The 25,796-nt window shown below is 46.1% G+C and overlaps 1 protein-coding gene across 17 annotated transcripts in view; it reads right to left on the bottom strand.

Moving 5' to 3' along the window:
• Positions 1 to 25,796, bottom strand: part of EIF4G3 (eukaryotic translation initiation factor 4 gamma 3) — a 148,797-nt gene that overhangs the window by 13,870 nt on the left and 109,131 nt on the right. For 12 of the 17 annotated variants that reach the window (XM_075171938.1, XM_075171942.1, XM_075171931.1 and 9 more), the window contains 16 exons: positions 25,026 to 25,114; positions 22,967 to 23,216; positions 20,198 to 20,355; positions 18,902 to 19,027; positions 17,678 to 17,788; positions 13,595 to 13,765; positions 12,407 to 12,604; positions 11,531 to 11,677; positions 11,001 to 11,237; positions 8,574 to 8,678; positions 6,723 to 6,855; positions 5,491 to 5,585; positions 3,776 to 3,869; positions 3,400 to 3,517; positions 1,942 to 2,165; positions 704 to 819 (listed from right to left, as the gene is read on the bottom strand). In XM_075171938.1, coding sequence (XP_075028039.1) covers positions 704 to 819; positions 1,942 to 2,165; positions 3,400 to 3,517; positions 3,776 to 3,869; positions 5,491 to 5,585; positions 6,723 to 6,855; positions 8,574 to 8,678; positions 11,001 to 11,237; positions 11,531 to 11,677; positions 12,407 to 12,604; positions 13,595 to 13,765; positions 17,678 to 17,788; positions 18,902 to 19,027; positions 20,198 to 20,355; positions 22,967 to 23,216; positions 25,026 to 25,114 — 2,372 coding nt within the window. Of the gene's footprint in view, positions 1 to 703; positions 820 to 1,941; positions 2,166 to 3,399; positions 3,518 to 3,775; positions 3,870 to 5,490; positions 5,586 to 6,722; positions 6,856 to 8,573; positions 8,679 to 11,000; positions 11,238 to 11,530; positions 11,678 to 12,406; positions 12,605 to 13,594; positions 13,766 to 17,361; positions 17,476 to 17,677; positions 17,789 to 18,901; positions 19,028 to 20,197; positions 20,375 to 22,966; positions 23,217 to 25,025; positions 25,115 to 25,796 lie in introns of those variants that run through there. The other 5 variants (XM_075171937.1, XR_012676960.1, XR_012676959.1 and 2 more) reach the window with 5 other exon arrangements.

Here is a 25,796-nt window from a genome sequence, read left to right as displayed (position 1 = left end):
ATCAGAACATTCCCCTTTCCGATTTTAATTGGAAGCCCGATGAAGCGCAAGCAGCAACTCTGCTTTTAGGGTGCCAAACTAGGAACTCCCTAGTGCTGCCATTTCAAACTTGGCAGGTTTTTAAAATTTATTTCAGCAGAAGATCAAACCAATCAGCTTTGCAGCAAATGTAACACGTCTTGCAAACTCCCTGGACAAGCTAAAAATCCATTTACAAGGGAAACAAAATTTCAACCTTTAACTAGGAAGTGATGACAGCTGCTCAGTAATTTTCAATGTTTATTAAAAATACTCTGGAGTGGTTTGTTCAATATTTAGTATTGCTTTATCTGCCTCCAGATCAGAACAGCACATGCTTTGATAACTGAATGAAAACCTCAGTTTATTTCCCACTAGCTTTTCTGCTTCCAAAATTGCTGTTATTATGGAGCTGCTCAGTGATTCATGACAGATACACATACATCTTGCTACTGAAAACACAAAGGTAGGCTATTTTTCCTATTACTAGCAGGGCAGGAAACAAGTTTGGGAGACAACTGTCCTGAAAACGCTCATGGAGCTGCTGCCACCCCAATTTTGACAGGCACCACCATTTCTGTGACCTCTGTGAGAGCTGGGGGCTTACAAGGACACTGTTCCTGGAGAGAAAACATAGTCCGGTCCCACAGACCATTCTGCTAAGTGAGATGTTCATTTTGCTTACCTTAAAATCATTAATATGCAAGAACTCATCAATGATAGATTTGCATTTTCTCTCTATTTCCTCTTCTGACAGCGAAGGCTTTTCTTGCGCCGGAGCTGGGGGAGCTTCTGGCTTGGCTGGTAGAAATATAACCAAAAAAACACTTTTGGAAAAGGAAAATCAGTATCATTTTCAGCGACGACATTCTGAAAACAGAAGTCACCGTGCAGGGTGTGTTCCCTGTCCCATCATCAGGCACGGGTCACTTCTTTTTTGGCTACATTTCCCCCTGTATGAACTCCCAGTATTTCTGTAATTCAATCTTCTTGTAGAAACACAGTTGGCAGTGACACAGGATGCAACACCTTCAAAGCTCTCTATCAACATTAAATAATTAAACTTTGAGCTGTTACAGCATGCCGCAAATTTAAAACACGCTGACTGCAATGGGCAGCAACCCAAAGCAATCTCCTGATCACATCCCCAAAACCTCGGTCCCTGTGAAGTTCTTTACGAAGTCCCAAAGCTTCAAGACGAGCGTGTGCTGTCTTGTGGCAGTCAAGGTGTATTCCTCACTGTAGCACTTTCCAGATGTTTCCCAGGGAAGGAGCAAAACGCTGTACTTATGGCAAAGGTTCTGTCACAGGGAACATCGCTCTGCGCGTCCTCGATATTTTCTCGCTAACAAATCAGCTCAAGCCGGCAGGAGCAAGGAGCGGGAGCTGCAGCGCTGACAAGGTGGGTGCTAATGCCACACTGCCCCAAGACCTGCTTGGAGGGAAGGCCGGCAACAACACAGCGCTAAAAAGATAGCGTGCATGGTCTGTCCCAGACCCAAATCACTGCTCTGGCCTTGGGAAATGTTTGGAAAGGGTAGATACGGCTTCACTGGGCACTGAAGAAGCATTTCTGCAGAACTGACGCTGATTTTGGGGACTTTTAACCCAGAAACCAGCAGCAACAGCGACAGGGTATGAGCAGGCAAGACAACGCTGCGCAGTGGTGTTCTGCTGGTACCTCCAGCCTTTCAACTCTGATGAATCCTAAGGAGGAGCTGGTGAGAGGAGATGACGGCAAGGCCTGTGTGAATCAGTTGTGCTACAAACCTTTGGGAGACAGACCACCGCTATCGCAGCTTGACGATGCGTCACTGAGGGCCAAATATTCACACAGAAATCTGTCACTTTTTCCGATAGATTTTTCCCTTATGCCTTTTCACACATCCAGCAAGATTCCCCGAGCACGGAAGAGCCACTTACCAGATTCCTTGGCTTTGTTCCTCTCTGCCTCTGTGCTGTTTCTGTCCATCTCCATGCCGCCCGTTAACTGCTTCACCGTCTCCAGCATCTCCCTCCGCTGCTCCTCTTGCGCCTGATTGTCGAGCAGCAGCTCTTTACTGCTGCTGCCCCGTAGGAAGGTGTTGGGACGGGAGAGGGAAGGTGGGAGAGGTTTGTCGTTCTTCTCCCTGCCCGTGCTCCCGCGACTGCGGAACAAAAACACACGCGATTAAAGGTTATGATACGAGTAACCCCTGCTCGCAATGCTGGTAATGTTAGAAAAGATACTGGACAGCTTTATAGTAACTGCAGGGAAAAAAACACAACCCAAACCCAGCAGGATTTTTGTCTCGACTTTTTACAGTTGTAGCTACACAGAATATAATCAAAATTAACTCAAGCCTCAGAGAGGCACAAACACAAATATCCAGAGTGGACAGGCAGAGCCAACGCTTCCTAGAGAACACAAGGAAAAGCAATGAAGTCCTTACAGCACCCATTTTATACGCAGAACGGTGAATTTTATAATGTAAAGGCACTGGTTTACTGTGAAATGGTATGAGCGGTGTATTTTTTTACCCATTTATTGAAAAATAGTTTCAGAATAGTGAAGGTCACCAGCAACAGGACAAGGATCTGTCCTATTAACTACCATGTTAATGAGCAAGATGGGCAAAACGATACCAAAATGGAATAATCTCCAGGTAAGCCAGATTTTTAGGTGAAATAGGAGGGAAAACATCAAAGGGACAAACCCAAGAAAACAGTCCAGCAGCTGGTGTGTACTGGAAGAACCAGTGACATTTTAAATGAACTGTACGTTTATAAACCGTGTCTAGAGTTCATAAATTATTGAGGGTTAATACATGTTTCATGCAACAAGCGGAGTGGCTGCAGCCCTGAGGAAATCGGGGTGCGGGAGAGCACTGCACAGCCCTATGTATGCATCGTGTGATGCACGGGCAGGCTTGGTCACACCCAACGGGAAGGGTCAGACACAGCCAGAGTGTTTTAAGAGCCCTGCTAAATTTTTCCAAGGTTTTAGGCATGTTTTTCCGGATAAATAAGCCTACTAACCTGGCTGAACCCACCACGATTGAACCCAACCTGCATACCTATTTATTACAATATTTTATTTAGAGTTTTTAACCTGTTATAAACTATTAGCAAATGTATCCTTTAGATAAACAGTGACTGAAAAGTGGAAACTAAAACATTCACCATAATGGCTTTAAAAATTAATACCACCTGTCTCTCCTATGATATTACAAAAGATGCCTGTGTTTTAAGTTAGCTCAAAATACACAGGGCGGGGAAAGACCCAGCCATTCCTGGAAACTCAATGAAATTCTCTTCTTTCTGTGGGCTGGTAACTAGAAAAGTGAAAAGCGCAGGTGAACAGACAGCGGAAGGGACAATCGCCGGCAGACCGAAGCTTACCTAGTTAAGGCCCTGCGAGAATCTAATTCTGAGGATGCGGATGAGGCAGATACAGATGAGACCGGAGGCTGCAGTGCAGAAAATCTGTTCAAACTAGTGGCACTTGGTCGTAAGGAGTCTGGGAGATTGGAAAGACAAACCAGAGAAGATCGACAACAAGGTCAGTAGCCGCTGACACCTTGGCATCACAAAATCATTTAAGCAATAGCTGTTTTCAGAGCGATGGGGAGGGAACTGAAGAGAAAAGGCTGGTCCTGCCCCACCTTAACCCTGCTTGCCAGGCAGTCACACACAGAGACGAGCATTCCCACCCAAATCTGCCCTTGGCAAGGACGGCTGGTATCAAAGCAGAGGGTGAGGACCTGTCCTGACTTACCCATCTCGCTGGCCTTTGCTCCACCACTGCTGCCCTTTCCCCAGCTGCCCAACTGGGCTTTAGGCACAAGCTGAATCTTCTCATCTATTGTGGGCTGTAAAACACGTCGAGACTTACCATTACAAGGGCAAATGGTACATCTTAATTATAAATGGGGTATTTTTTGCAACAATCCCCATCTTGTGAATATCAAAATACACCTTAAGACATTTTTGGAAGACCAAACCCTAGCCAAAGACAGAGGACGCAAACAACAAAGGGTGTCATTCCAAAGTGTCGGTGAAAGACATTCGCAATGACCAGGAGCTTCTTTTTATTGGGAACTCTGAAGCTCAGCAAGGAGGAAAAAGTGCAGTATATCAGTACTTGAAAGACATTCAGTTTGTTTGTGACAAGTAAAATGGTTCTGCTGTCCACTCCACTACCAGTCATGGCTTTGGGGGGAATCTGCATGGTAACAAACAGAATTCAGAGGGCGAAGAACAACAATAGGTTGCAGAACTTGGAGGGAAAAAGTAGTGTCTGACAAGAAGAGAACATTGACTTTACAATGCTCAGTAGGTGAATTTATTGACAGGGAGGTTGTGACCCCCCAGATCTCGTTGTATGAGCTCCTCTCCTTCCGACAACGCAGCTGTTGTGGAGCGAGCTCTATTTGTACTGTATTTGTACTGACCGGAGTAGAAGGACTTTTCCCAGATGAGCTGTAAGCCCGGACAAAAGCAGGCTGAATCCCTCCTGCTTATTAAGTTTTGGAGTCTTGTTTTATGACTTTCACAAGGAACAAACTGAGCTCGATCTGCAGGAGGGCTACAATCTGTCCAGGTTCTGCTTTACAGCTCTCCAAGCATCCAGGCACTGAGAGTAAAATTCAGGGAGAGTGACATTAACTGGGACAAGGGAATGTCTAGGAAACACCCTGATTTATGTGAAAGACTGAGTTCTCCTTGGCGAGAAATCCCAAAGCTACTCTGAAGATCATTAAAAAAGGAGAAATCTCCAAGCTTGCCTAACCTGCAGCTTGAAATAAATGTCCCAAAATGACCACTTTCATGCTAAAATAACAGGAAGATGCTCATCTGGAGGATGGTGTGAAAGTTTAACACGTACTGATTATGCAACTGCACCGCACACAAGTGCGGAAACACTGTGAAAACGGACACAGCTCTTCTCGTAATCCTTGAACCTTCCAATCCTGGAGTGCTGCCATCTGTGAACGTCAGGAATGTTTCATCTCAAAATGAACGTGGCATCCTCATTCTACTAAAAAGCAGCGTCAGAATAGGGTCTGGAGAACTTGAGGCAGCAAAGGATTTCTGTCAGACAGGTGTCTGAGACGCCTCCTGTAACAGCCACGTGATGTGCTGCATCACCATCACACACCCTGACTCACATTCTCTTTTCATCATTTAATAAAAACACAGATTTTTCCAACTGAGAGAACTTCTGGGTCACTGAGAGGACGCTATAAACCCAAGAAAAAGCGTATGCATACTCCTTTCCCTTAGAACAAGCAGAATAGGAACATTCAGAAGACAACGGAATCTTCCTTTGTGCTTTATTTATGCACAGTACTAACTCTGGGGATTTAAAATGTCCCGAAACCCACGTTTTGACCCGTAAACACCGTAATGGTCTTTCCGAGACAGACAGATACAATAAGGTAAGACCTCAGCATTTTTGTGGCTCTGAACGAGTCTTATGCTGGCACCTACCTTGGTGATTTTAAGGAACTTGGTGGGGTCCAGCACTCTGCTGTTCTTTGCCCCCTGCACAGTGTTCCAACCGCCTTCATCGACCCGCTGGACACCTGCCAGACGACAAACACAACCGCCCTTAGCTCATCCCCGCTGCTCCAGCGGCGCCCCGGGAGAACGCAGGCGATTGTCTCCAAGTTCAACAGGAGGAGGAAAAGAAGATGGCACGTTTCTGCTAAGCCTCAGCACAATTCTGTGCAGAAATCATGTCTTTCGGAGTGTTTCTTCAGCCTAAGATGACATAACCAGCTTGCCTGACTTCATTATTACAAAATAGCCTTGACATAAAAGATCTCACTATTTTCAAGGGCTGTTTTTGGTAGTGATTCTTCCTGGTTAGATTTCTCAGCGTGTGTCCTCGCGATTTGGATATGGCTGCACATACTGTGTGTTCACAAGCTCACAAAAGGAGCGGACGACTTGCCTTTGCTAACCCAAAGCCGCACTTGTTGCACAGATTTCAGCAGCGCTAGGCTAGTCTAGACACAGAACCATTCAGGCAGTCCCAAGTTCCTTACCTTCTCCTGATCTCAGTTTTAGGATCATTAAAAGAAAGTCCATGTGTATTTTCTTTATGCCCTGTTTTCAGAGCACTTTCATCTGACAGTCCTCAGTATTAAAGAATCCCAAAGATGACTTTCTCCTTGCCCCGCTCTGTCCCAGTCTTCATTTTCCCAGTCACTCCAAATTCATCTTCAGGTAGTGTCAGCCTCAAGGGCTGGGAGCAATTTAAGTTAATGTCAAGACACTTTTTCATGCTGAGTTAACACCTCACAACTTTAACAAATAAAGACAACATGGTTACTCTTGAAATTAGATGCTATTCTCTTGAAATTAGACGCTGCTGTATGCAAGAATGGATGGCAAATCTGACTCCTACGTAGTAACTTGTTATAACAGATTTCTGGCAGCCTGTCACAAAATCAAATATGGTTTGCATGAATACAAAACTTAGGCACTATTGGCCTGCGATTGTTTATTTTTACCCAAGGGATTTGCCCCTGAAAAATCCACAGAGCCAACCATGGCAAGTCTGTTCCTCCTCCAGCCTCAGCCATAATCAAGCCCCAATTCCCTTTGCTCATTACACTTCGGAAAAAAACAGACTTTTTTCTGTTATGTGGGATTCTGACTATGGCCACTGGATGTGAAATGAGTGAAACGAGCAGCCAACTTGGCTTTTACTTTACCCGGTCTCCTCTTCTCTTTGGTCATGAGTTGTTGGACCTTCCTCTGTTCTTCTTGCTCTTCAATCTTGGCTTCTTTATGAATCTGCTCGATGGTCTTCGGGCCCTGGTCTGCTCTCCGTGACACCCAGTTGCACTAGGAAAGAAGCAAACACACGCTCAGAGATATTTCCATGGGAGCATCATAAATAGGGTATTTTGAACACCGCAAATGAGGCTTAATCCTCCCAGTCTTAGAGGGGCTGCTTGCCGAGGGACTGGGGAGAATTTTGTGGAGCTGGGTGACGTTGCGGACATGGTTACCCCAGCACCGCAGGTCAAAGCCATGTACTCTGGTGTATAGACTGTGGTGTATGTTTTGGTGGAGAATGGAGGCTGCAGTGAAGACCTGACTTTGGAGAGGCATGACTGAATTTGAGACATTTTAACCCCTAGTGTCCTGCACATTCCCAGCTTTCCAGTCTTTCTAGGTTCAGAGGAAAGAGAAGGACTAGAGGGAGGCTGCTGTCACTCTATCCCTTCATTACTGACACCGTTTGTTGAAGCCCTTCCTCCAAGCTTGAGGAAAAAAAATGAAACCCTGAAAATAAAGAAGCAAGAAGCAACTGCATTTTATCTGGGGATGGTGCTTTACCACTCCAGGGATCGTGATGGCCGAGACAGGAATCCTGCAGAGAGAGGTGGAGCTGTCTCTCCGCAAAACATTTCCACTAGCTTGATGTGTCTATTCACCCATACGCTGCACAGATCCATCTATCCCCAGAATAACCAGACCGTCTCTTGATCTTGCTACAACCTCCTTGCAACTTTTGGGGTCATTATCTTTGCGTACCCTGCAGTCAAAAGGGTGACTTCAGCCTCCACAAAACCCCAAACCAGCTTCAAAACAGCTATTTGAGGTATGAGTAAAACCCGCTCAGGACTGCAGTCGGGTGCTGCCTCATGGCTAAAGCCACGCTGCTATCAGCGCCTACACGGGTGAAACTACAGGCGCTGGGGAAGGTTTGTGCAACCTGCAGTCACATCTTCAACCGCACGGTGTAGAGACACCCTTCACTGTACGAGACTCCAGCTTTAACGCCTTGGCTATGTTCAAAACCGTTGGTTGATGACAACAGGGGCAGGTCCCTGCCTGCACTGTGCGTGTCACTTGTCTGCACCAAGTTATCTCCTACCTGTAACTTCTGGAGCTTAGTGTGGACCCACCATCATCATGATGGAGCGCAGACTCCATTTGCTTTTGTCTGCACAATATGGCCAGTAAACAACTAGCAGACGCCTGGCTGTGCTAGCAATACCGGCTAACATAGGACCTTTCGATGAAATCCATGCTGCCATGAAAAAGGGCCCTCACTCCAGTCCCCCTCACTCGCGGGGTACGCACCCCGCAGCACTTCGGTCCCCTCAGCACAACTAAGTGCTCAGGAAACAGTTACAGCCAGAGGGCATGGAAACAAAGACAGCAAAGCAGCGCGACTGACGCAGACAAGCACAGGGGATGCTGTGGGGAAAAAACACCCAAAACCTCTCCTGTGAAGAGAGCTCAGGCGTGTCTGCTGCAACGGGGCTGGACTAGCGGCATGAGAAGCCAGTGTGGGCACGCATCTCATATCAAGCAGAACCAAAACACCCGACACAAGCAGTTCGCCTGTCTATCAACCTTGGCCTTCATTAAGGCAAAATGAAGAGATTTCTTGTCTTTAAAGAGCCAGACTGTTGGGATAAGGGGCACAGACCTCCCCCAACATCCCACTTCTGCTGTAAATACTGGAAATCCCTGCTCTTGCATGAGAGCTCTTCCAGCCCGGACGTGAACGGGAACATGCTCTTTTACTCACTTGAGTTGGCACCTACCAGCCTTAGGTCTATTACATCCTGGAGCATGAACCGAATCCTTGAAGATGTTTTCCTCTCTTTCACAATCTTCTCCATCTGATTAAAATACTGGTCCATGCGAGGCTACACAAGAGAAACATCATCATCAATGTGTCTTGGAAGAAAATTAAAATAATCCCTCAGGTGGAGAGTCGGTGGGTTCTGCATTACAGCATTTCTGTGCCAGAAACACCTGGGGACCCAGAGCGGCGCTCCGGAGAAGGCAGCGTTGGGTCTCGCAGGCTCCCCCCAGGTTGGATTTGAGCGTGCGCGGTGCAGGATGTGCAGGAAATGAGGCCCAAGTCTGCGGGCACCTCCTTTGTTTAGCACACGCTTTCTCTGCATTTTAGTTACTCAAATAACCTACACCCTCTGCATGTACATAATAATCGGGCCATCCATTTAAAAAAAAATAAAAATCAATGCGTTTTTTTTCACGGTACAGCTAAGCTGGCTAGCTGCCGCCGGAAAGGGGAGTCCTGCTCTACCGCCGAGCTCCTCCTTTTCATATCAGCATGTGCGCTCACCTCAGCCCAGGAAAAACTGGGCAGGAAACTAAATGGGCATAAAACTAACCCTGCACACATCATTTCGATGCTTTACCTCCCTGAGCTGTCTCAGCCGGGGTCAGGCAAGAGAAGCCGGGGCAGAAGCAGTGCTGCTCTCAGCAAGAAGCTGTTTAATGGGCTTAGCTGTAGTATGAAATCCCACACGCTCCTTTTCATCCAAAAAGTCATGATGTGATGGAATCCAAATCAGTTTGCGCAAAGACATGAAATGGTACCGTTAGAGAAGCCTCCATTAGGTCTAAATTTGACTCGCCAGGCTCCAAAAAGCCTTTTTCCCCAAAATGGGGGCTCTGGCTGTTTTAAACAAAACGTTTCAGGGCAGTTTTATAAAATGTTTCCCACTCCCTTCATGAAAATCTAGCTAAACCCTTTTCCTTATACTTAAACAAACAAGAAAAACCGTATTAAAATTTGGTTCTGGCCTTGCCTTGGAAAGTTTCAGCTCTGAGAGCAAATGTTTCCGAAGCTAGGAATGACGGGGAAAATATTTAAAATGGACTTTGTCCAGAAGCTTTAATTATAACTATCACTAACACTTCAGCTTCAATAAAAATACATAATAAAACGTCTACCCCATTAATAGAAAATAAATAAAGCATTCTCACTCAATCTCGACAGAAATAACAAATCACGAAGACAGGACACAGGCAGCTTCTCACAACGGGTAACACGACATCTGCAAGCTCTTCCCCGCTGCGCGCACGCTCTGCTACACGGTGCCACGGCTCGAGGTTGCAGAACCGGCCAGTGCACCAAAACGTTGGCTTTTACAGTGTTTCCATGCTCGCAAAGACCGAAACAGCATCCAGGACTCATCCAACATGACCTCAGCTACTGCTTAGAAGTCAGACCCTGTTTTCTTCCCAGAGCACGTGGAGAAATTTAATCCCCGCTTCTGGCACTTTCAAACCTGCATCAATAACGCACGCGCTGTTGCGTTAACAGCGTGGGGTATTTAGCCTGGGGGATTAGTGGTAAACTACGCTGTTTTGGTCAATGCTCCACAAAACACTTTGGGAAACTGTTTCCCCATAAGGATCAGGATTGATCCGCCGTGATCCCTGCAATCCAGCGCACTGTAAGGGAACTCCCTGCCCCGAGCAGCTGAAAACAATTAGCACAGTTTGTTTCCAGAGCTGAGTCCGACTGATTTCTGGCAAAACCCTCGAACGCTTTTTCATCCCAATCCTGGCTTTTGCGAAGGAGAAGCAGATTCATCTGTGCCAAGAGAAGCTCATCGAGTGCGTAATGCTCTGTGCTACATATACATTTGTTGGAAAGTCGGGAGGAGGATGCTGGAGCGCTGCAGTTGCAAAACAGCTGCTTCATTCCAGCGCAGCTGGAGATGATGATGACACAAAATAAATGCATCCACCAAGGTTCAGGTGGGGGTTTAGGCCAGTTAATGAGGGGTTTTTTAGATTTAACCCGACCAATACATTCAGTGGTAGATTTTGTAGGTAATATAAGCCTTCAATGGTAAAGAAGCAACTCTAAATCTTAATGTAATGAAACTACAGATAAGAGGTAAATTCTGTTTGGAAAAAGAAACCCATGGGATCTGTTGAGCACTTTTAGACTGTGTGCTTGGATGAAAATTTGGAAACAAGTAGCGACTGGAGAACACCGTTGAAAATGATACAGACGCTATTAGAAAGGGACAGAGAGGAGGGAGCGAGGCCAGGTTGTGATGAAACATCCACGGAAAAGTGGATGATTTCCTCATGCCGTACAGAAATTCCTGAAGAAAAAATAAATCCTCAAATAAAAACACCCCACAAGCATTTTTCCATCCCTACCCTGAAAGCCTCGTCTCTCCCTCCCGGTCCTGCCCTACCTTTGCTTTCTCAAAGTCCAGGTCCTTGCCAATGGTAGTTAGCAGGCGGCAAAGGCACTCGAGGGACTCCTCATCGTGGTTTTTCAGCAGCTTTACCACGCAGTCATGCATGATAGCCTCCGTCAGCATTTTTAGTTTGAAAAGCTCGCCAATGAATTTTATATTCCCAATGGATCTCCGTCGGGCTTTGTCCTTGGCCTCTTCCAGCTCGTCATGGAGCCGCGTCTTCTCCTCTGGCTGTGAAACAGAAAAACAGCTCTAAAAAAACCATGTTCACAGAGCACAGAACTCTTCAAAAGATCCAGTTTTATGTTTAGAGTTGCTGTTGTCCCTGTTTACTCTTTTTCTCCTAAAAAGCAAAAAGAGGCTGTTATAACCCGCTAATCAAGGCAAATATTCTTTATTATACTCAGCCACAGTGACAGAATGAAACTCTCAACTCCAAAATTCCCCCCAGATCGACTGCCGTCTTCAAGAGGGATCATTTTCAGAGGGAGCTCTGAGAATTTACGGTGAAAAATACCACTTACAGTGGTAGCAGCTTCAAGTTCTTTCTGCTTCTTTTCAAAGACATCGTCGTCAGCCTTGTCCTTTTCAAATTCCTTCTGGCAGCGATTTAACAGCAACTTGCGGAAATTTACTGTGCTCCCAGGTTTGTCTGCCATGGGCACTTTCAGCTGTAGGAGAAGGAAGACAGACATCCACAGAAATAAGGCTAAACTCTACATACGAGCAAGGTTTCCTATAAGCCATCCATTACATTTTATTATGCACTTCATATTCAGCAATGCAAGCCTGCAAGGCTGTGACAGTTAAGCATCACGTCATGATTTCCAGCCAAGTTTTACATTTCACATGTAAAGTCGCACTCAGAACTTGGCTGACACCACCTCCGCCCGGAGACAGATTACATTTCCATTCACAGGATCCTTTAAAAAGACACACTGCTTAAAACCACCCCCGTTATGTGCTGAAGACTCTGGAGCCGTGCTCCTTCGTTGCACGTCACGAAGGATCGGGGGAAGAAGGGGGTTATTTTGTCCCAAGTTCACCATCTGAAAACTGGCTGTCCGAAGCTTGGCTCGGCACCTTGGGCTCCCCTTCCAAACGAGAGAGAGAGAAATTGGACTTTCCAAACGTGACTCATGGCATCTTGTGACCAGGCAGAGCGAAGTGTCGTCAGCTCCAAACACCACATCACTCCAAGCAAAGCCCTCCGCCTGCAGGCATGGCGACGAATGTCGAAGAAGAAATCCGTCACGTAAATTATTTTTATTTACGTTCAGAAACTAACATTTAACTCTGCTCTTGCCACGTTTATATTACTGCCAATCAGTTCATGGGGATAACGTGCAGAACATTCACCCGTGCAGAGGAATGTCCCATTTGACTTTGGCGGCTCTTACCGTTACAAGACATCTGCACATGTTGGCATAGGCCACCGAGAAGCTCGGTTCATCGATAGCCTTCTCAAAGACCAGGTCGATGACTCCTTTCAGCCTCTCTTCTGTATCTACCGTCAGGTCTGTCACTTGCTTCATGAGCTGATTGAACATCTGGGGCGTCAGCTTGTTCAAGATGCTTCGTACCTTGCGGAACAGCTCCTAAAGGACAGGAAAACTTTAAGTTTAAAGCACAAATTGAGCAGGTGGCTTTCAGGAACGAGCTAGGATGCATCTTAAAGGTGAACAGAGATGATGTGCTATAGGAACTTCTGGGAAGTTGAGTTACACACAGACACACATTTGTGCACAGTCCAGCTCCAGTTCTAAGTCCAAAGACCAAAGCTGCGGGGCAGGATTTTTGGAAACGCCCAAGTGCGTTTTTCAAGTGCGACAGAGGCACAAAGCCCGTGCTGTCACCCAACCGAAGTATTCTTGATATCAATTTAGCCATGAGATATAAATTAACAGGGAGTGGCCGCCTTCTCCCTCAACTAGAGGTAATCAACTCCTCCTATATTTACTTTAAGGCACTTTTTTTTTTTCCTATCCAGAATGATAATTAGGTCAACAACGCTGCTGTTAGCCCCGAGAACAGAATTCCAGTGTCCTTCAAGACTATCCCAACTTATCCTACAAATCACAGGTTTGACCACCAGGCAAACACCTCCGCCCAGAACGGCTGCCCCACAAGGAGAGGAGGGGGAGAAAGACACAGAGAAAGCTTCAGAGACGGCGCTGTTGGGCTGGGCAGGACAGACGGACAGAGGAACCTCAGTCTTGCTGAGGTTCAGGGCAGAAACGTGTCTAAAAGGGGATGAAAAGCAAGTTCTGTGCTGGAAGTTTGAGGTTGTTTGCTTTAGAATGGAGACAGAAATGTTCTAGTAAAATAGCAATAGAAAAACAATCCTGGAAGAGAGGTAGTAGGTTGTCTGGTGTTCCCTATTTAGACTCGCTTAATATACAGGATTGCCATTTAAACTCCAGGTCAAGAATAAACACATGAAAAAAAAAAATCAAGGTAGGGGAAAGCTGTGATTCAAACTGGAATTCATTGCCCTTTTTTACTGTCTTACACAACAGCAAAGGCAAATTATCCTCCTCCTCCTGTTACAGACTGCTGTACTCAGAAGCGCTTGCTAATGCTCTCACCTGGGTTTTGACATTTTCCGGGTCCTCCGTTTGGTTTTCTCTCTTCAGGCTCGGCTTCCAGGCGTTCTCTGCCTTCTTCAGGTGGACGTCCTCCTTCACACACACAGTGATGATCTTCCTGGGCTCTCTCCTCTGGCCCGGCTGAGATCTCCTCGGTCCAACATTCAACAACTAGGACAAAAACATTCCTTGTTATATCCCCTTTTAAACTCGCATCTCGATAAAACACTCCAGGGCGCAAGCCAACACCCGCCGATGGCAACACCGTCAATCAGCAACTCATCCTAGGACTTGGAGGACTCCCGCCGACCCAACACACCGGTCCGGGTTGGTCGGAGGGAACAGGAAGACACCAAAGACTTTTCTCTTGGGCGGTTTTTCCCAAAACAGATATGGGATGACCACTGCCTACGTGCATTGGCGATGCTCCGGTTCAGCGCTGCAGAACTTAACCCGACTGACCAAAACTGCCCCTTGAAAGCCAGAAACTGCGTAACTGAGACACCGTAGCAAAGGCTACGTATTTAAGGATTAAATCAGTCCTTACAGGTGTATTTCAAATGTGCCATCCCAAGCAATTAGATAATGATAAGTTAGCAGCTCTGCCAAAAATGTTACGTTTTACTGCAGATTGCTTCAAACAGAGCCATTCTGAGCCAGGAATTACATAAAACACGCTGAATGGAGCATCAGTAGAAACTCGGATCCTAACAGATGTGGGTCAAACTCTTTGTAGTTTCACAGAAGAAAGGGAAACACAGGACTTTGAAACAGCGTCAAGCGCTTCTCTGCAATCCTGTATACCATGATGGTCCTCCCGGTCAAACCAGATATGAAAACTGCTGAAACCGGGGAGTTTTTCGTCGGCTGTACAAGCGGTAGGGCACAAGACACCCCCAAACTCCCTCTTCATCATCCGGGAGCTTCTGATTAAGGACTCAAGGTATCAAATGTTGTCAGGAGGTTATTCTTCCCCTGTGCTCTTTCGTATTTCTGAACTCATTTATTAGAAATGTCCAACCTCAGCGTAAAAATTAGCGCAGCAACAAAACTTCATTATCAAACCCCGTTACTTTCCACAGAAGTAATTAATCTCTTCAGTGGGCGGTAGGCAACCTCCACATGAAAGATGGGCCATTTAAAACATTTCTTTGTTCAACAAGGGGATTCAATGAGCCTCAGAGAGGCAAAACCATCTCGGTTGTTCAAACAGCTTCACTGAATACACGAGGAGAGGCTCTTAGCGGGTGCCTCTCATGTCATATATCAGCCCCAAACCCACCTTTGCACAATTAAGGAAGAAAACCCTCCTAAAAGGCAGGAGCTTGTATCTGGGATTTGAACCGCTTGGCTTTGACGACGTAAATATGCGCCACCGATGAAAGCAAACGAACATAATCACCGCCGCCGCTGGAGATCTCGTTTGGGCTTCGTTATGTGATAACAGCCACAGAATAAGAGGTTGTCAAAAGACAACGACCTCATGCCGTGATGTGCTTCGTATGCCGAGGCGATGCCTGGAAGAGGGCTACGTGGCGCAGCGTGTTAGCGTGCTGCCCCACCACCTACGCAGACCTGCGTTCAGATCCCGCTGGCAGGCACAGAAATAACCCATCAGACTCGTTCAAACCTTTTCGGGCGCACGCTGTAACTGTAACGCAACTGCGCGAGTCGATCGCTCCCGAGAAATCAACAGTGCAATAAGCCAGCGAGAACGGGGAGCCTTGACGATGCTTTTGTGCGTTAGATGCCTTCCTAAAACAGTTGTCAATCCCTCCCCCTACGACCCCTCTCCGCTCCCACCCAGAGCCCTTGATCAACACGAGTATGACGCAGCAAAGCCTGCTTCGCAGCCCTGCGTTGAGACATTCACCTCTGGTTTTACGCAATTTCACACAATTTTGCCGCCCAGGTTCTAACCACGCTGTAAACGTATTGCCGTGGAAAGAAGAAACTTCCCTCCAGCTGAAAAACCAGACAATAACGCAACAGAAAACCGACCGGTTTCAGCCACGCGCGCTAGACCTCATCACACACCTCCTTGCCCACAGAAAGTTTGGTAACCAGAGCCAGACTGGCAACGTGCCCTGAAAATCAAAACATTTGGGCTCATTTCCCCCAGGAACCCGGGCAAAGCTGACGAGAGGTAACCCACGGCCACCCCGTCTCTCTTGCGCAGAGGCAGCTCTGGTCTGAAGGACCTTCCAACCGCAGCCGGGCTGTACGGCGCGAGGACAGAGCCGCAGCGGCACGGTGCTTCCTTGGGTACGGGTCCACGCAAAGCCGAAGCGTTGGCTTTTAGAGCAAACGCACCTCCCTGAGCGAGGTGACTATTTCTCTTGCAAAACTGATGGATGCAAGGACCGCTTGTGCACCTTCTGAATATCGGCATGTTACATGTTACAGCCTCCTCAAATCTGGCTGCCTTTGAGACCAGACCTTTAAGTGCATTAATAGAACAAAGGTTTTCTTTAAGATTGTATTTTTTTTTAATATCTGTGAATAAACTTGGTTCAAACTGTTTGATTAGGTTTTAAAAGCAGTGAACAGAAGCCTCCTTTGAACATGTAATAAAATAATATATGGATCAAACTTTTAACAGAAAAAATCTGGGGTTTTTTGGTTCCAAATTTACAAAGCAGCAAGTTAAAGAGGTGCCTGAGCTCGTGCCTGGCCTCCTTTTGTAACCCAGTCCAAGCAAATAATAATGGTTCTGTAGCACCTGCGATTACAGCGCTACAGCTCGCACTGAAATAATATTTTCCACCAAAGGTACGGAGAAGTGCTTACCAGATGCTACTACATTAATCTGAAGTACCTGTCTTCTGGATGAAGAGGGGGGAAAAAGGAAAGCAGAAAGAAACAGGGACAAGCCTCCTGCAGAGGAGCCAAAAACTCACAGCAACACAGCACGACCTGGCGCTCTCCCTCATGGTCCACTTCTGCTCTTAGGACACAAGTCACGGCAACGCTTTAAAAAACATCCAAGAAATTAAAGAACTGCTTCTCCCCCTACAACAGGCTTCAAATGCAGAAGGCGAAATTGAGCTTAGATGCTAGGAGCGACCCTGCCTTCCAGGGAAGCACAAGAATTGAGGTGACTGAGTTTCCACCACCTCTCAGGAAGGACAAAAGCAGACGCATCCCACCTCGGCTTGTGGGGACGGACTGGTCCTCTCCAACCCCCTCTCTCTCAAGCGTTTGCATCTTGTTACCCGCTGCACTCATCTAACTTCTCGTCTACATCAAAAGACGTTTATTAGCTGTATTTTGTTCCTGTGTAATTACACCCCTTGTGTTGTTTGATGCGACACTTGTTAGTTCTAAAAACAGTCATACAACACGTTTAAGCGAAAAGAAGGAAATAAAGACAAAAGCCAAGGAAGCAAAACAAAAGGTTCTCGACGTGCCGAAAGCTTGTTAGCGCTGAGCTGCTCGACATTATTTCGAGGGCAAGGAATAGGCAGTGGGGTTTAATGGTTCATGGGCATGGCCTGTGCAGAGGTGGAATGACCGAGTGGACAGACAGCGCACACGCAGATTTTTGCCATGCTTTACGAGAAGATAACGTCTGATTTTGCTCGGGGCTGAAAACCCCCTCATCCTATAACCGCCGACGACCCAGGACAGCAGGGCTTGTTAAATAACATGACCTTCCAACCCTCCTCGAGAAAAACGCAAAGGAAGGCTCTGCTCTGTACAGGCGCAAATGTAAGATGTATGTTATGTGCTGAATGCTCCAAATGAACGGGGTAAGCGGGACTTACCTTTTCTCCCCCTTTCCACAGGTCTGCAAAGTGCAGACCCCTCGCGGATCCCGCTCAGGCCAACGTCCCAGCATGCCCTCAGCTGGTGATGTCCCACCCACCACTGAAGACTGCCTAGAGGGGTACAATGCAAGTCTTGTTTCGTTTTTTTTTTTTTTTTTCTTTTTTTTTTTTCTTTTTTTTTTTAAAAAACACTGTTGCACCTTTTTGTAAAGTTTTCTGCCAGTCGTTCTTTATCAACAGTGGGCGTTAGGGAAAAAGACAACTCTACAAAAAGGTGCAAAGACTGGGGGGGAGAGGGGGGGATTTGGCTTACCCCTATCGGCAGGTTCCTCAATGGTGGGTGAGGCGAGACCAAGAGAGGGCATGCTGGGGAACCGCACCGAGCCAGGGACGGCAATCCAGGGTTGCTCTGCACTTTGCAGGCCTGCGGAAAGAGAAAGAGCGACAGGGACGTTACCAAGATGCCGAGAGGCTCAGGACATTCAGCGCACGAAAGGAGAGAAGGCGCCAGAGTACAACCTGCAAGTCCTAAATATAGGAAGCGATGTCGACCTCAAACAGCATCGAGGTTTCAGGACCGGGTGATGCTCCGAGAGAAACCGCGACACCGAAGCTACTCCAAGACACGGACGCGCACCCCAGAACTGAGGCACCGGCCACGAGACCGCTCTCAAACCAGAAATATTACATCAACTCAAAATCACCAGGTTTGACTCCGAGCCTCCTGGAAATCTGCACACTTGGAAGGCAAGGTTATTCAGTGAACTCTTCTGAAACCAGCAGTTTTGAAAGATAAATGATGGCTATGTCATTAGAATATATCTAGATGGATACATTGGATGTATCTGAATAGGTAGACGAAAAATCAATGATTGCACCTAGTGGAGGCAGCCTCCATCCTCCAGCTGCGGCTGACTGGGCGGCACCGTGCTGGGGGGCACCCGCACTCCACAAAAAGAGACGGCAAAGGCAAGAAGGAAGAATTCAGAGAGGGATTTCAGAGTTTGGGCAAAGCCAGACACAGGGAAAAGAAGAGAAAGTGAAAGAAAAGCAGAGGAAAAGGCAGGAAAACAAGGAACAAAGTGACCAAAGCAAAGCAACATACAGAAACAAGAACGTACGCAGGCGCTGTGTATATTCTCTTTTTTTTGGTTAGTAAAGTCTATTTGCTCTATTGGCATGTTTTATAAAATAGACTCGCATGATGACACACACCGACGCCAGGTTGTCGTACGAGAAATGTGCGTTCACACATGTGTGACTGCCAGGTCCTCGGCGTGGAAACACGTTTCCACACCTCTTGCGCAGGGAAAAGGGGAAGGAGATCAAATCGATTTAAGACCAATACATACCAGTTAAAAACATCCGCAACGTTTTTCTAATTTGCCTAAATTTTGATAGCCAAGAAAACATCACCCTTGCATTCATCCTGACAAAACCAGAACCACCGGAGCATCGGAAGAGGCCCAAAAGTGTGAGGATGGACTTCATCGCTGTTAAGGCCAGTTTTTAAATTAGCAAGTTGGGGTAAACTCACACTTCCAGATACGTTTCTTCCACCAGAGGTTTGCCTCCCAAAATCAGCGAAGGCTGGTGTGAAGTCTGGTCCTCGAGGCAGTATCCGAGGGTCCAGAGTTCTCAGTGGCAATTTTGGCTGATTGACCTGCATTTGGAGCAGAACAAACGAACAGGGTCTGTTCAGCGGGTGCTGGAGCTACCAAAGTTCATGCAAATCTACAGACAACCTCTGCTAAACGCTAATCCTCATATTTAACATCCAAATTAATGCTTTTAACAAACTGCGCAAGTTTTATGCATCCACACTGACACGAAAGATAAGCATTTAATTTAAAATACGTCTTTCGCAGGTGACTATTGAGGAAATAGGTGGAGTTCAGAAACATTGTAAGGCTGAGCATGACTTATGGAGGATAAAATTATAGCGACATGGGCCCGTCTTCTGCAAAATGAATGTGATAGTCTTGGTTCAGGATCACAAAACTGCCACCCTCCCTCAAACAAATGTCTTTTGTGTTAACAAGACAGATGGCCGACCGAGCAAAGGCAGCTCAAAAGCAGACAGAGCAGTGAGAAGCAATCACGGAAAACTAGTAGGTGGATGAAATCATTTTGGGAACAAAGCTGCGTTTTACAATTTGTCTGGGTATGAAATGCAGAGTGGAGATGTTTCTGCACGTGAGAATCACCTATATCCTGATCCGTGCTTGAATCTTAAGAGCGAGTCTAGTGGTTACATCAAAATCAATGAGCTGCATAGCTGTAACTACGAGGGGAGAGTAAGGTCTCGGTGTCAGCACTTCAGAAATAACAAGGATTTCAATAAGCGCAGACATGCAGCAGAGAAAATCACATCTGTAATAAGGCTGGATAGAAATCACAAAACTTCTTGAGAGTCAAAGTTTTAAAGATCTTTTATTAGATCAGCTCATACTGACACAACTGTTTCGGACCAAAGGAAGAGTTTGCCCAAAAGCTTGCCTATGCTTTCTAACCGTAGAATTGATCTAATAAAAGATACTGCCTCTCTGTTCGGTCTTGCTTTGCTTATATCCTTAGCTCTTCATGGTTACGTCATTTTAAATTTTAATAACAACCCGGTGTAACTCAATCCAGATAGAGACCATGAAAAATGCTTCGGTTTTTAAATAATCTGTGCACATTCATTAGGCACCAACGCCTCTATCTGAAGAATTTTGTGATGTGACATCAGCCAAATATTTCCCCTTCCCGACAAAAGTCTGCATCGAAACGATCAAGGAATAAAGCATGCATTAGGGATCTTTATTTATATTAAAAAACCAATTGCACGCACCTGTTTTATTGGCTCTCCTCTCACCTTGTCGAGAACCACATCGCTTATGGGAGGCAGCCCCTCCGGCTTTTGGATACAGGCAGGCATGAACTGGAAATCCAGTAGGAATTCCCGGTCGTACTGCTTCTTCCCCTCCGGGTCCAGGGGCTTCCACTGCTCTATAAGGAGAGAAGGTGCCTGAGATTCATAGGTAACAAAAACCTCCGCTCTCTGAGATGTGTTTCAGGTAAATCCAAAGGGAAGGGATTGCTGTAGCTGCTTGGAAAATTTTAATTTATTTTCATTTTTAAGGCAGAAAGGAGAGGAATACACATTGCATTAAAGGAACATAAACAATGGGGAGCACATAGCCAACTCCAGCAGCAACCACACACGGAACTAATCACGAGTTCCAGTTTTAACCCACATCATCTCATTTTAACTCTGACTTGCGCTCTCTCGTGCGATATGATGAAACGGGGATGATTCCCAGTTTCTGGGTGAAAATGCAAAAGTTAAAGCGGCCGGTTTTGTGTAAAAGGGAGCGATAAATGCAGAGCCAAGGAGAGCACCACGCAGAACAAAAATATCCTTTGAAAATGTGAAAACACCGAGCCTTTAACAACCCATGCTGGAGATAACGGTGGGAACCAAAAGAAAACACACAACCACAGGCCACGCTCTAGGAATTACAACTTTTCACCCATTTTTTCAGAGGGCTTTCTGGGCAGGAGAACTGCGGCGTAGAGGACCTTGCCTGATGCAAATAAAAATGTAAACCTACAGCCATTTCAGTGTGAGGAAAATTAGCAGCTGGTAGCCTAGAGACAGGATTTTCTTTGCCGGCCACACATTTTGTTTGAAGTTAGGAAGGAAAACACGGACTTGCTCAGCAGCCAGGCTGACTAGTCAGGCCCCTAAGCGGGCAGCACGTTTTTATCTGAAGGCAAACATCTGTACGAGATGCCGCCTTTGTATTTCACTGATGCCAAACGGCGTTGCTTTGCATTTATCCAGCCGTTCAGGTTCGCTCTTAAGGTTTTCTATTATTTCTTTATTTTAGTCCCTGATCACCAGCTTTAGGTCTCTGGGTTCTCACCATCCTCATCCCGGCAGAGGCCACAAACAGCAACTCGTTTCAAGTGATGGGTTTTAATAACTGGGAATGAAAATACACAAAAGTAATTACAATTTTTAGCTCTTTGTGCAGTTTTATTTCTACAGAGCTTCAGGATAAAAGGGTGCAGAAAATGGTTTGGCTGGCTAGCTGTGTCCCAGCCAGAATTCCCAGCCAGCTGCCTATCCACTGTGCCACGCCACCCTCCATTTATCACGGAAAAGTACGGACAGCAACAAGAAACAGTTTATATGCACAGTTTCCTCCTCCTGGAAAGACCTTAACAAGCTGTTTCGCCATGAACAGCTGGGCTGCGTCACCGGCAGCTTTCTGGATCCCCAGTGAGGGGGGAGACTGGGAGGTAACAGACAATTCCTCCTACGGTCGACCCAAAATCCCCCTTTTTAGAAAGGGCAGAGCTGAAATCGAGGATTATTGCACCAAGTGGCCAGGTCTGCTTTGCAGCAGACAAGTCCGATGCGCCTTGCTTTCCAAGGGATCGATCCAACCCCTCCAGCTGAGCGAAAGGACGTCCAGATCCGACCGGGAGCGTTCTGACTGCATGGAGTGTTTCGGAGAGACAGCTGATGAATTATGGATTAACTTCAAGATGAGCTTACCTAATGAACTGGTAAGCTACCCTAAGTGTGTGGTAAACTATCAAGAGGCCTCTATATTTTCTCCTAATGATACGATACTACCAAATTAATAAAAGAGAAGCAACTCAGGTCTTTGTCGGAGCAAAGCAGCGCTGAAATAACAACTGCAGTGTAATCACTTAACGGTGGTGCTCCTTCCTGATACCTTGTCCAGGCTCTTGTGGTCCCTCCTTATTTTGTTTTATACTCTTTAATTTCTGAGCTCTTAAGAAAATGATTAATTTGTTTTAAGGGAGCTTCACCTGAATAAGAAATGGCTTAGAAATTGGTAGCAACCGAGAAGTCAGTCAGTCTCAAGGTCTCTCTAATGAGGTGGTTTAATAGAGGTTCAAGTCTACAAATTAAATACCTTACAAAATAACAAAAACACCCCTTAGGTAGACTATATCCGGTGCTAACCAGCAACGAAAGGACTGCATTCTGTAAGCCCACACTTGACTTATTTTATCAAAAGAACTGCAGGCTCACAGTTCAATAGCAGAGCCTGGACTGAAAACCACATACTGTTTCTTTTCTTTTCCTTACTCTTCTAGAAATCTGAAGATCTATGCAACTGTTTAGCCAGGAAATTAAATCTATATAAACACACATACTTGTATTTAGGACTCAATCAGAACTTTCAAATCTCTTATTTAAGAAGCATGTCCGCTGATATGGGATTTCTTGGATCCTTCTCAGCTGTCGATCACACGGGAACCAATTCGCCGCCATTTCCACCCTGCTGCAGCCAACATCCACACATGCAATAAATTCACAGAATCAGGGCTTTTCTCTTCTCTTCATTACCACCAGCAAGAGAAAACCGATTTTCCTCTCGTGCTGCCCCAAAAGGTGTCTCTGAGCGTGTTGGTTAGTGGATCCCGTGGAGCCAGACGCGGTGGAACGCTGTACCCCCTTCCAGCCCCGTTGGGAACATCCTTCCTTCCACGGGGAGGATGCACGGGGCGTTAGCAGCCCGTCAGGGAGGGAGGCGGAAACCCAAGCAAGCATACAAGAGTCTGAAACAGGATTTACCTGGTTTATACTGGTACACTGGCCCTTCGCTGGAGCTCTCTGTGAAGCCTGAGTTTGCATCGGTTCCCTCTCCCTCCGAAACGCTCTCGGCACCGTTCCGCACAGGTTCTGCTTCCTGCTCTCCGTTTTCTTCCACAGGTTTCGCTTTTTTGAGTTCAGAGGGGTCTCTCTCCAGTTGAAACCCGTGGCTCATTTTCTCCTGTTCAGATTCAAGTACTTTGTCACCTGAAAGTTCCTCTTCTACTTTAGGCTGAAGCACAGATGGAAACAGAGGTTATGTTAAAAACACCTTGCCAAAATTCGACACATGCAAAACGGCTCTGCATTTATTCATACGGCATTTTTGTGCAGAGCAGGAATACATATGCATCTTAAACAGCGATATGGAACAACACACACAACAACCGGATGATTTATCAGTTCGTTCCCGGAGATAACGCACCGATAATTACCAGTGCAACTGGAAAGACTCGGCGTTGCCCGTGAAATCCCCAGGAGCTACTGGGATCGGAGGGAAGCCCTGCAGCGCGACGGCCATGAGCAATCCCAGCCTGGAAAGACAACCTCGCCTTTCTCCTCTCCTGCAGCTCACCGGCCACCTTAAAGGGCACGCCGCGCTCGTTTTGGGGGGATCCTTCCTTTAAATGTATGCTGCTAATTGGAGCAGGTTTCAATTAAGAAGGTAATGTGACATACAGCCAAAATTTCAGCATCTCGGTTTAAGGAAAAAGCATTAATAGTATCCCTGGCTGTTAATTTTAGAGCTCCCCAAGGACACAGCCTTATTCTGCATTCAGACAGAGGAGGCGTCAGGAACGCGTTTCTCCTGGGAGAAACCCCAACACGTCTCAGCATTAAACAAAGGAAAGACTTGAATTGAGGATGGTCCTTTCGCCTCCCTACCTGAGGGCACTGCATCCTAAAAATGTTTTTTTTGCAGATTTTTCAAGGGAATACTCTGAAAAATTAGCATTGGTGAAAACGCCAAGTGGTCCAGGAGACAAGATCCAACAAATGACGAAGAAAGCGTTCAGAGTATCGCTCTCTGGCTTGAAAACGAGCACAGGGATGCTTTTAATTTCCTTGGATTACCCAATCACCAGCTTTTCCGTTGCGCTGTCGCAGCGTGACACCTTGCGCGTGAGCATTTTAAACATCTATTCCCCCAGAAACAGAGGGGAAAGCACTTATATACCATTCATAACGCGTAAATGAGCCTATCTGCTGCAAAGGCTCGCTGACACAAAGGATGAAGTACTGTCCGCTAGACTCAAGATTTACTCTGCGACAACACGCTTTCAGAGCGGAAAGGTTCAACGATGTTTGTGGTAAGGGGAAGCTGTGGAGGAAACAGCAGATGAAGAACAACTGAAGAAAAATCTGGAGTGAAGAAGCAACGCTTCTCTGCGTCACGTAGCCGACATCAGTTTCTATATATGCACAGGGCAGTCTGAATTTTTACATTTTTACTCTCTTAACCCCTCTGTGATCTATTCTAACCTCAATTTTACCCAGAATATTAAACAAAGAGGTTTAATATTCTCCTCCTGCAATATCCTTACCAGAACGGCAGCAAGGGAGATTTTCGTTACTCATCTAATTACTGTCGAGGTGGTTTTGCCTGGAAACTTCCAACGTTTTCCTTTCCCAGCTTCTCCATCAGGCGGTCATCAGGAAAACTAACCTTCAGCCGTGACATCACAATGACATCACTGTGCAGCAGAAGAACCTGCCAAACGTTACCATAGTGGCCTTGGGGACCCAAAATGGGGCAGAGCTAAGGGATTCAAACCCACTTTTATCTCATCCTTCACTGGAAGGATAGCAGTTACATGTTCTTGAATGTTGGGAGTCCTTAAATTAGGCGAGAAGGAAGAAAACTGAAGAGCTTCAACAGGGAACAGACTAAAACGCTGGGGAATATCACAGTTCCCCCCCAAAAAACAGCCTGCCCTGGATCCTTGCGAGACAACTAGGAAGCAACATGTCTAAAATACAGTTTAAAGAGAGCAACATCATCATTAAATTTAGACAAAGCAAGACTGTGATTCCCTCTTACCTCTGTTTCTGCCTCTATCACCTCCTCAGTGGCTTGGGTCCGGTCTTTTGGTTTCTTCCACGTCTTTGGTGCAGTTACAGCTGTTTGGGCTGCAATATAAGCGTACGTCTATTACAACACTAAATTATATGGAGCAAATTTGGCTGTGGGTGATGCGCTTCCCTCTCGCACGCCGGTTTTACATACAGGAAAACGAAGCAGTCGCTGCCTTGCGGAGAATTCAGCTTGATATAACCACTTTTTGTTTCAATGTGGTAATAACACAATCGTTAGTGTGACATTAAAACACGGTAATTGTTTTACAAGTTGCTCATTCAAGCTCGAAATAGTACTTGTGATAGCAAGGAGTTTATTACCAACAGTATAAGGATCATGCAGGGCAAAAGAAAACCTTCAGAAACTGAATTTTTTTTGAAAGATCAAGTATCGGCTAGGAGTGAAGGTTGTTCTCAACATATTTTTCTCAAGGAATATTATAAGAATTAACCATCAGCTGGACCATAACCATGAACAGGCCAAAAATTCCAGTATCGCATCCAAAAGGACAACTCTTTCAACCTTGCAGCACTACCGGCTCTCCTGAGCTGGATTTATACTTCAATTTAAAAGCAGGTTAACAACTCCACCATTCATTAATTTCCCTGGCCAACTGATTCAAAGAAAACACCATATAATATTTCTAAGATCAGCAGTGATTTACTCTAATCACTTTTTTCCCCCCACAAAGGGTAAAAGAAACCACACAATATATTAAGAGGAGACAAAACCATT

The sequence above is a fragment of the Calonectris borealis genome, chromosome 23 (genome assembly GCF_964195595.1).
Source record: "Calonectris borealis chromosome 23, bCalBor7.hap1.2, whole genome shotgun sequence".
Classification (NCBI taxonomy): Eukaryota; Metazoa; Chordata; class Aves; order Procellariiformes; family Procellariidae; genus Calonectris; species Calonectris borealis.
The sequence above is the reverse complement of the archived record's forward strand: the minus strand, read 5'-3'. Positions and strand labels throughout refer to the sequence as shown.